The sequence below is a fragment of the Manacus vitellinus genome, unplaced genomic scaffold, assembly GCF_001715985.3.
Source record: "Manacus vitellinus isolate BGI_N305 unplaced genomic scaffold, ASM171598v3 scaffold_11_pilon, whole genome shotgun sequence".
Classification (NCBI taxonomy): Eukaryota; Metazoa; Chordata; class Aves; order Passeriformes; family Pipridae; genus Manacus; species Manacus vitellinus.
In genome coordinates, this window is record NW_021938895.1 from 11,132,096 (window position 1) to 11,143,300 (window position 11,205).

General features: G+C 39.7%; 2 protein-coding genes across 2 annotated transcripts in view; both read right to left on the bottom strand.

Annotated features, from left to right (window-relative positions):
- Nucleotides 1-2,562, bottom strand: part of SLC66A3 (solute carrier family 66 member 3) — a 9,801-nt gene extending 7,239 nt beyond the window's left edge. The window contains exons 1-2 of the mRNA XM_029965779.1: nucleotides 2,465-2,562; nucleotides 205-240 (exon numbers count right to left, since the gene is read on the bottom strand). Of these exons, the coding sequence (XP_029821639.1) occupies nucleotides 205-240; nucleotides 2,465-2,562 (134 nt within the window). The remainder of the gene's footprint in view (nucleotides 1-204; nucleotides 241-2,464) is intronic.
- A 4,706-nt stretch (nucleotides 2,563-7,268) lies between these two features.
- CUNH2orf50 (chromosome unknown C2orf50 homolog) lies at nucleotides 7,269-10,653 on the bottom strand. Its single transcript, XM_008932733.3, is given in 6 exon segments — nucleotides 7,269-7,335; nucleotides 7,337-7,458; nucleotides 8,077-8,116; nucleotides 10,380-10,526; nucleotides 10,528-10,583; nucleotides 10,585-10,653. Coding segments are annotated over 6 exon segments (501 nt in total).
- Nucleotides 10,654-11,205: the final 552 nt, after the last annotated feature.

An 11,205-nucleotide genomic window follows, 5' to 3' on the forward strand; every position in this document is an offset into this window, starting at 1 on the left:
AGGGCAGAGCTGGACCCAGTGGCATCCCCGGTGCCCTCGGGAGGGGCAGGGCTCCGGTCACCCCCGTGCCAGTGGTGCCGAACGCTGCCCGGGAGCTCTCGGGCGCTGGTTGAGGCCTCCCCACGTCGAACTCCGTCGGTGTCGGGGCCGAGACACGTTCCGCTCCAGATTCAGATTGTTGGTGTTGGAATGACTCTTTGTTACCTTAAACAACATCCCCAGAACAGTGATCTTGTGATACTGTGTTGGCCATGGGCCGTGTTCGCCCGGGAGCAGGTTCAGCCCCGGGCTGGAGCTGCAGGCTAGACCTCAGTTTTTTCTCCCAAAGTGGAGTCTCGAGTGCTCCAGCGGCCGTGTTTTTCAAGTCACGCTGTCTGGATCTAATTCCCGCAGCAGGGAAGGCACAGTTCTGACAGCAGCACTTTCATTTTTACAGGAAAAAAAGCTAAGCAAATCTAAAAGTGCCTGAATGCAGAACTTGTCATAGTATCAAAGATGGAGCAGCTTCCCCGGAAGATACACCTACCCACCATACACAGTTATCCATAAAAATAGTAAAGCATGGGTTTTAGAGCTTTCGTACTTGCCAACTTGTCAGAACTAAATATGAGTGGTTATCCAACACATTTGCATTTGTACTGGTCACACACGTACAGAATCTTGGCTCTTTCATGCCTGTATATTACCAGGACTACTACAATGTCAAATCCACACCATTAATCCTGAGTTTTACCTAGAGCATAATTGCTTTGAAATGATGGGTTATTCGCAGGCATAACATTTCTTGGTTTTCATTTTAATGGAAGTTGTATTTCAGTATGACTAATAGTTCTTAAAATGGCTTAAAAGAAGTTTATTGCACTTATTTCACATTCCCTTAGTGGTATTTTAAAACAGTATTACTAATTCTGAGTTTGTAAATCATGTCTGTGTAATTCAGTCATAAAAGGAAGAAGTATGATTACATAAAATCTCAAAACTCTTGATTGAAATAAATACCACCCCCCAATACAGAGTTTTAGTTTAAAAACTGTGTTTCTGTTAATATAACTCAAATTAATCAAGTTTTTCAAAGTCAGTAAACTCTAAAAGAAGAAAATTTCAATTTGCCTTAAAATAATAACTGTTCCAAGATTTTCTTGATAAACTGAGTCCTCAGCCTTGTGGGACTATTATGTACTTGAAACAGAGTTGGGAAATGCATCATACAAGATGAAATTCTCATTTAAAATTGGGTCTGAGGTGTAGATGTGTCTGTCATTTTAGATAATCTGAGAATAATAGACCAATATTTAAGGTAGAAGTTGTGTATTTTCACTACTGTGTGGATGCTGATCCAAAAAGTGATGTAAAATTATCAATAATGTGCACTGTCTTGTATCTTACTTGAGTAATCAAGAAGCCGAACTGACTTCAAACTCTTAAGCAGGTCCATGAGCCTATTTTATTCAACTGTTTTTAAATTTAATAGGACATTAAGCATGCAGTTTTAGTCAGCATTTCACATTTTTAAAAAATACATCGTGCTTTGCATTGCATTCAGTTAAGCAGAATGATTTACCATCCTTCCCCTGCCCTGTCTGTGTAATGATCCTGCTCTGCATCTGTTCACTGGCCGTGTAAGTAACAGCTTAGGGAAGGAGCAGACGTCGCAGTGCTGGGCAGCCCTGTTCAAGGTTGCAACAAAAAAATTTAATCTATGAAGAATATAAGAAATTCTTCCTATTGTGTTTAAATTATTTAGTTCTACATCAAATTTCAGCAGTTTCAGCAGAATGCAGAACCATTTGAAATTGCAAGTCATTGAATAAAATTATAACATTTGAGTCTCCAATGCAGATTTCCTGTTCCACAGCAGATGGGCAGTGGTTTAACACTGCTGCACCTCAAATGGGAATGCATATGTTGAGTCCAGTTGAAAATAAAACAGAGGAGGAAAATAATCTTCCTGTAGTAACCAAAGAAAAAAGCCAAACCAGACTTTTTTTTCCAATAATGATGTTGGCTTATTATGGTTGAGTCTTTGAACAAAATAATGCCTTAAAATTTGTGGGTTTACAAGGAATGCAGAGAGTGCTCTCTGCACTGGTTATTTCTACAGCCTACCGTGCTAACAGTTAATTTTATAGGTAATTGGTGTTTTAAGCTCTAGGTTAAAATAAAGGAGATTCCACAACTGAGGAACCTGTGGGGCTGAAGACAACCCATATAGGTAATGGCATATTATTTAAAACAATATGGCTAGCTAAAAAGTAGTACTGAAAGAGCCTAGAACACCAAACACAGATTTAGAAACCTAACCCAAAAACCTAACAAAGCCAAGGATCTGGAAGAAGCAAAAGAGAAGGAAAATATATTAACTAGTCTCCCTTCCAGAAAAACAACATTGAGCTTGTAGCCCAGAGAGGAGCTTGAGCTGTAGCTTTTGGATCTGGTACTGGTGTTGTTCTAGATCAGTGCTTACATCCAGCTTACTCGGAGAAGAGGCTCCAGTAAGAGTTGAAAGTGTGAGTACATGATGACAGCCCTTGGTAAGGTCCTGGTGTGTGATGGCTCCTGCATTCTTACTAAAGGTCTTAAGATTCTCCCAGAGTGTGCAAATGGATATGCCAGCACTGAGGAGCAGCTACAGTATAATCATGCTTATTCTAGCAATGAAGATCATCTCACCAGGTCTGAAACACCACCAGGTGCTGATTTCACTCTGTGGCTTTTATAGGGTTTTTAATGTATCCCTATGGTAACACAGTGGTAGTATTACTAGTTGTAGTCCATTTGGCTTTTAAGAGACATAATGGTGTAACTGCTAATAAGTCTCGTGGTAATTGCAGGTGGTTCTACAGTACCTAGTTGGTTGATTTTGTTTCCCTTTCTCGGCAATACCTGCAGCTGACATAAGAGTTACTGTTAATTTGTTTGTTAATTTGTTAATTCACAGATCGTATAAAATATATCCAGTGATGATAATTGGTCATTAGTAAATGGGCAAAGTGAACCCACACTTTGAAGTGATCAGGTGAAAACAAATCTCATAATTTTTATAGTTATTTTACCAGTATATTTGCAGATTACTTCTTAATGCAATTTTTCAATCAGTATATGCCAACTGAGACTTTCCTCTGCCCATCCCCTGGGTCAATAGGTAGTTAAGAGAAATTTACCATGTTTTTGCTCCATTGGCCTGGCATAAAGGTCTTGTGCTGAGGTGAGACTGTAACCCCAGATATTTGGAAATTCCATTTCTAAGTGCTGGCGCTCTTGTGGATACATAGATACATACAGCATCTCAGAGAGGCTTAGAGAAGGTCACAAGCTGATGTCAGTCTGTGGCATCTATGCCCTGTGACAGAAGAGGACTGTGGGCATGGCTGTGTGAGCACCTCTTCAGCCTTTGGCAGAACTCCTGAGTTACTTGGAGACTCTTCTGTGTTTCAGGGAATTTATCAAAGCAAACATGAAGTTTTCTGAAGAGGGAAAACATAACTGACATGAATTCAGAGTAGCAAGTAGAGTTTTTAAGACAGACATCCTACGTTAGGAAAGGTTTACTGGTTTCTCCCTGGGCAGGATTTAGGAAATGCAGCTTGAGGCCCTAATTGTTGATTTCTAAAACCAACAAACCAAAAAACACCCCGCTTCACAAAACTGTTGTCTGCTTTAAGATGAACTCCAGTTGAGAAATCGTGTTCTATAGTGTGTTCTTTATGGAAAGCAAAGCATGTGAATGTGTATGTACATAATGCATACGAACATATGATGCCTGGAATGGCAGTATTATCCGTCTAATGTTCATACATAATCATCCTCATCCTAACCAGTTCAAGGAATCTTACTGTTTATGCTGTAATTTTCACAGCACGAGGAGACCTTCGTAGGAAAATCCATTTGGTTATGTTGTTTACTTTAGAGTAATCTAAAGATCAAGCAGCAGTTTTAAATACAGTTTCTAAGAAACACAACTGGATTTACAGTTATCACTGATCTTATAAAGCAAAACTTTTTAGTTAAGATGCCACCTGGGAACAAAGACCGTCCTAAAAGCATGAAAAATACAGATTTACATAAATTTACCTATGTTATGTTTTGTTAAAATATATGTTTCACACTTCTTTATTTTAAATGGAACTCAAAAAGAGAACACACAAAATCTGGAGGCAGTGGAAACACCTGTGCACCAAGGTACAATTAACGTTAACAATCCTCAAAAATATAACATTGAAAGCAGTGTATACATAAGGAAAGAATTAAGTCATATAGCTACACACTTGTGCTGTTTAACTGAAAGAAGTACAGAAAATGAATTGTCTAAACATGCATAATCCCTTGTTTAAGATCTGGCAACAAAAGGGAAAAATGCTTATAAGCACAAGTGATACATCATAAGAATGCTTTACAAGTAACTTACCACACAGTTTAATATCTACACAATCTCTTTAATAAATGGAATTTCCGCTGGTTATTTACAGATTTCACTACTGTTGTAATCTCATCCAATCTTTCTAAGACTCTCTGCTTATGTAAATAAGGATTAGTTGGCAAAGTTAATTATCATAAAAGAGAAATTACTGTTAAAATTGGCATGAAATTGATGTCTACAGAATATCTGTTTGCTGCCTTCTGCTTGCAGGTGCTGAGGCAGTTTTGATAAGGACCGTGGATATTCCCAAAAGGTCTTTTCTGAAGGTTGCTGCACATGGTAGAGAGACCCAAACTAACTTTGGAAGTGTAATGCTGGGTATCAGAGGAGAGCTAATTGCAGTAGCGTAAAATAATTTACATTTCCAGGGAAAGTGTAATAATTGAACAAAATAAGGTGTCCAGTTCAACACAATTTTCCCATATCACACAGGTTATGTCATCTATTCCATGTGGGCAACTTTGGTTCTCTAGACATTTTCCCCTTAATCATGAAGATGTCAGAGTGCTTAAGAGTTGCTATTGATTTCAACGGGGAACTTGAGAAATGTCTTTATGAGGTTGTCAGAAGGGCACTAAACAAACCTCTCAGATGTATGTGATTAAAAGAGACACAACTAGACTTTGTGAAAAGCATCTTCTATGAGTCATTAGAAGGATTAGAAATATATTTCAATCAAAAAAATTATGTGATTAATCTGTATTTTAGATGTGAAATCTATTTAAACCTGGTATAATTAAAATAGATGTTTTTTAAATTTTTTGTGAATGTATTTGAAAAATCATGTTTGCAAAGTGTATATACCAGCAGCTCTGGTATAGACAGAGAATTGGTGAAGAGCTCTTTAGATAGTGATTCAATTTATACAGTAAAAGATAAACCCTGTTAAATACATCCCTCTTGATGGGTGTGTGTGTTTAGCCTTCAAAGGTGAAGATTCCTCAGGGAATCCATTCCAGTGCTGTATTATCCTTGCTACTAGCTTTCCGAAAAGTTAACACGATTCTTCCTTGCTATAATTTAAGCTTGTTATTTTACCTGGTACCTGCCACTCACATAAAGTGCAAAATGATTCATTTTCTCATTCCAGAGTTATACATGTATCAAAAGACTGCTACCCTCTTCCCAAGACAGCTTTTTCTTCTTCATGTTAAACTTTTAACAGTCGTTTTAATCTTTCCTTATATAACATGTCTTCCCGTACTCCAGTTTCCATCACTGCTTCTTTAAACTCTCCTTAGCGGCCCACATCTTTAGGGTAATATGTGGAAAGTCTTGTGCAAAACTAGGAGAAGTGCTTCAGCTGAAACAATGCCGGTTCTAAGTGAAGTGGGAGGATTAAATTGTGCCCTGCTGAGACCATCCTCTTACCCTCCAGTTTGCAGGAACTCTCTGGGAGAAGGATTCTCTGGATTCATACACAGTAAACAGAGTCAAGAATCTGGAATTATTTCATGTCCCTTGAAATGTAAAAGGAATTGTGCCATACTGCCTTCCTTTTTTGGTGGATTACTTGATGTGGAGTGAGTGCCATCTGGAGGTTAGGAAACATGGAGCTCTGTATGCTTTCATGCTGAAAAACAAAATCCCTCTGCTTTATAAATGAGACATTCTTACATGAGTAGGAGCTTGAGCCTGACAGATACTGGACATCCACCACTCAGTGTAGAGTTTGTGACCCATAGAAAGACTTGCAGCTGCTCAGTACATCTCAGAGTAAGGCATGCAAGTCTAATGACTCTCGGTATTATGCAATGTCCAATAAATATGTAACCTCTGAGTGGACTGGGCAGTTTTTCAAGAAGCTCCTGGACAGCACAGGGACAAGGAAAGTCTTGATCTGCTCTCTGCTCTCCCACTTTCAGATGTGTGAAAACAAGTGAGTTCCTGGTGTAGTTTTCTTCTCACAGGAGAGAGCAGAAAGCTTTTTAGCTGAACGAGAATATGTCTGTTTTAAAAAGTAGGTTCCCATTTGGAAGATGTCTGTTTTAAAAAGTAGGTTCCCATTTGGAACCTACTTTTCCAGTCCCAACTGAACTCAATTGTCCAATACAATTCATATCTGCAAAGAGTGAAATCAGTCCTCCTCACTTGGGCTAATTGCATGATGTGCTTCTGAGCTGCCTTCTGCCACTGAAGTCTAATCATAAAAACAAAATAGCTTTAATTGCAAGACATAAGTGCACTCATCTCCACCTGGGTCTGGTGAGAGATTGCAGCCTTTTGTGTCGAGGCCATCCTAATGGATTCTGTGTTGAGCTCCACCTAGAACTGAGCACGATCCTATGGAAGCTATGCACAGTTCAAAAGGCAGGTATTGTGTGTACATTCTCCATGCTCTGCTGCTTGCTGATATTTCCTTACAGAATAATAGGTCATAAAGTTTGAGCCTATGTAATAAAGAGGCACTAGTGAACAGGCTTTTGGTATTGTGTCAGTTTGTCTCGATGATGGTTTCCCTGGGCAACCACAGATTTTAGGGACTATGAACCTGTTAAATTCAAGGTTGTCAGTCCTGAGGGTGTAAGACAGGTTGCTGAGCCAACACGCCTTCAGAGCAAAATGTGAAAGCCTGCTTCCTTGTCAATGAGTTTTTATCAGCTAAACCAGAGAAAAGAGTAAGAGAAGGGAATTTGAGAACAGCAAATCTAAAGAAACAAAAATGAAAACTCATCTCCTACAGCATTGCTGGACAACATCCATTTTTGCCCTTGAAAGAAAATCCGTGCCAGACAGTAGTGTTGGTCTCTGTAGAAAAGATGGAGGAATTTTTTCATGCTGTGTCTAGAACCATTCAACTTAGCTAGAACCATTCAACTTGCTTTGTTACTGTTCTATTGTTACTGAAACACTAGGAAAGTTGGAGCTCACCCTCAAGTTTCCTCTTTCGTGCTCCACTGCTGAAGAAATAATCCATATACCAGAGCTCTGCCAAGTTCATTGTTCATTTGACTGAGGATAGTTTGATTGGTCAAATTGGGAACTTTGCTTGAGAACACAGCTGTATAGTTTGGCAGTGGCTTGAGCTCCTTTCTCTTACCCTGGATAAAACAAAGGCCATTAATAAGTTTTCAAAATTACATCCATTGCTTCTTACAAAAATACAAGTTACTGAAATTATTTATAATATCAGCACTTTTACTTATAATACCAGCTGCTTTTGCTTTTGAAATTACAATTTAAATTTACTTTAAAATATCATATTGAGTGTACATGAAACTTGTAGAAATAACATAAAGCAATAGTTTGGTTTTTTCTGCTATCTTATGATGGGATAACAGAGGGAAATAAGTAATTTTAAAATTATGTTGAATAAAATGTCATCTGGGACAGAAGTTAGCCTGCTCTAGAATGGTTGTGATGTGGGAGGTTTTTTCTTTCATTTTTAGTGATGACATTATCTTATAAATTTTCTCCTAGGGAGTTGGTTTTTCTAGCGCTTGTCTTTCTACTGAGTTGTTAACATTGAAACAGATTGAACACACATAGGTAGGAGATGAAAGGCACTTCGGTTCCTTTTATTTTTCCTAAAGAGTTTAGTCATAAAGCATTTTCCAAGTATGCCTAAGTAAGCTTCAATTCGAAATATTAGCCTAGGCCCAAATTGATGAAAACTAAAAAGAGCATGGATACAGCTCAATGTCCATTTCCAAACTCACTGTTTGGTCATAGTACTTAAGGAAACTCCAGTTTTGGTATCTTAGAATACAAGTGAAAAATACAGAGTCAAATTTTCTGACTTTAAATAAAATAGTCAGTATTGGTCATAATTGAATGCCTGTTTAACTGCTGGGTGTGATACTTACAGCCCAGCTCTTACACCTGCAAACTCCTTGTTTCAAACATGTCTTTTCTGTCATGGAGCCCAGGGTTTTCTTTATTCCATACTACATGAGGAGTGGGTGGTTTTTTTGCTAAGAAAAAATGAGGATACCATGTCCACAATGCATTCCTTGTGCAAATGCAAATAAATTACCCACATACTGAATCACTCTGGAAAATGTTTGTCCAATGCCTTGAGTAAGAAACAGGTTCTTATTTTTTAAATGACCAATACTTTGCTGCCAGAAGTTCCTGGTAGGAATTCCCAAACACCCATGGGAGTATTTTGTGCGGATAGGCAGCTGTGCTAGGAGCAAATGGAGTCAGAAGTCCTGAGTTTTGCTCTTCAGTTCTGTACCTGGTGTGGAACTACAGGGTAAGTCCTTTGATTTTCTGTCTTTTTTTTCTCCAGCCTGAAATGGAGAAAGCGGCCGTTCACCTGCTATTGTAAGAGTACTTTGAGGTGAAGAGTGGAAACAGTTCTGTACAGCTATTTGCAGCAGGGCTCAAGGGACACCTGTGTTGTCTCTGAGCTAGTTACCTGTGCTGCATCTAAGCTCAATGAGCTAGTGCTGAAGGTGTACATCCTTCCTAGTTGAACTCATCTGTACAGCACAGCCACGTGGAGCATTGGATTTCTGTGCTGCACTCCCTCATCCAGTGCAGATATGCCCCAAGTGCAAGTAAGAACGAATTTATGCTTGTTCTCTTTATCACTATATGTCTTGGTATACCACCACAGCATTGAGGTCCTAGAATTTTTTATCATGCTATGCAGCCATGATTTGAATGTATCAGATTTGGGTGTTACTGAATGGTGCTAATTAGTGAGAAATGCCATAGTCTTAGACATTTACCTATATCTACTTCAAGTCAGACCACTTAACATGTTGCAGCCTTCCACCATCATTGGTTTTGGGATGGGAATGTGGAACTGAAGGACAGCTGTCTGCAGGCTGTAGGGTCTGTAGTTTGATGAATTCAGCTTTAGGCACCTTGTTCTTCACAAGTCTGTCCTACTCTTTTGCAAGAGTTTGTCTTCATAGCTAAAATTGGAAAATTGCATCAGCTGTATGATGTGTTACCTTACTTATTCAGGAAAGTGAGTTTGTACCAATACCCATGACCATGAACCCCAGGGACAGGCACAGAGTCCCTCCTGCTGCCTTAGCTAAGGAATGGGTATGGAACAAGCTGGGCTTGTTGAGCAGGAGTCTGAGTTTACCAGCACAGCTGGGAGAGAATAACATTGGCACCATGGCCCTGGCTTTGCATGAGTCAGAGTCCTGGCATCAGCCTGTCCCTCAGGTAAATGGAGCCAGACGAGAGTGCAAATGTGTCTGGGGAAATCAGAGCTGTGATCTGTATCTCCTCCAGAAGGCTGAGGAGTGCAAAAGTTTTCAGATGGTTTCTTTTCCCATTTTAAAAAATACTGAGAGTGATGTTCTTTTTCATCCCTTTAGCTTGGATAGGACACAGTTGGAAATGGAGCTGATTTTAATTTTACCAAGGATATTCTTCTAATAGGCATACTCATGCTGTGCAATGAAATATGAACTTAAACACTTACTCAAGATACGTGGCAGAGACAGAGAGGATCTTAATTTCGGGTTCCTTTGTGTCACTGGTCTATGTACAGTCAAAGCTTAGGTTGTTTGTGTGCAGCTCAGTCTGCTGAAAGACTACAACAATGGGGCGAATTCAGTAGATTTACAGATTGGGGATACAAATCATATTTGGGCAGAACACTCTGTTCAGCTTCCATTTCAGCCATTTCCAAGAGTATGAGAAGAGGTGATAATACCAGTATGTCTGCAATAAATTATAAAGCTTGGCACTTTTATATCTTCTTTGTGGGAATCATTAAAAAGCTAAAAGATACTTAGCATGCAGTTCTTTGCATCTCTTTTCAACTTAAGCTCAGCATGCCAGGAGATATTAGCACAGATTTTGTCCAGTGAAAGAAAACAGAGATAATGTAGCCCTCGAAAGGAAGGTATTAGGATCTGATCCAAAGTCCCTGCAGAAGAAAATTTCATTTGATAGTGTTGGCTTTGGATCAAGCCCTAATGCTGTCAGGGAGCATCTGTACCATTGTCAAGATGAGTAGAAGAGGCATGAACTGGAACAACTGATTTACCAGATTTGCCTTCCTCTCTGTTTGGCCTCAACAGACTCTCTTCGGATCTTATCCTGTTGGACCTGGTCTGGCTGCAGTGCTGCCTGCTCATCTGCCCAGGCCTGAGTAGCCGGTTGTGCGGTGGCAGGTCTGTTTGGTTGGGTGCTGCTGAGACACAGATGGAGATGGGACTGGTTGCCCCAGGGGTGTGGTTGCTGGTTGCCAATGCCTTAACCAAGGTATTTCTCCTGAATCCAGAACCCTTTCCCAACTTGTCCCTTTTGAGACTTACCATATGCCCAGCACTGTTTGGTATATTGTGACTGTTCAGAAAGTTAAACCTGCTCTTGTTTGTGCTTTCAAAGCCTCTTCTCTCCTAACGTTTTCTTTCAGCTGCTGCTTTGGAGTGCTTTCAGAAAACAAATGTGCACAGCAGCACTGACAGGCAGTGCTCAGAACTGGTTTACTTCCCTCTTATTTAATGTTTCTTTCCTACTGCTTTATGTTGCATCATTGCTTGAACACTTAGGGGGTTTTCATGGTAACAGCAGTTTTGTAAGAAACTACTGTTATTGGAAGCTGTGGGATCTCCAGCTGTAACCAGCAAACTCTCAGCTTACAAGGTGATTACTGCTACTGTAGCTGAGATCAGCCTCTATTCAAAATCCTTAGAACAATAAAGTCTGGTGTAGTAGCAAAGGGTGCAGAGGAGATTGCTGCTGAGTATGTCAGGAAGACTTTTGTTGTGGTTATGTAGCAGAGGCAAAAGCTTCTGAAAGTTGCTGGTTTCCCTGGCGTGTTTACTGTCTCTATTGGAAACAAGTCTAACTTGTGAATATGCATCAGA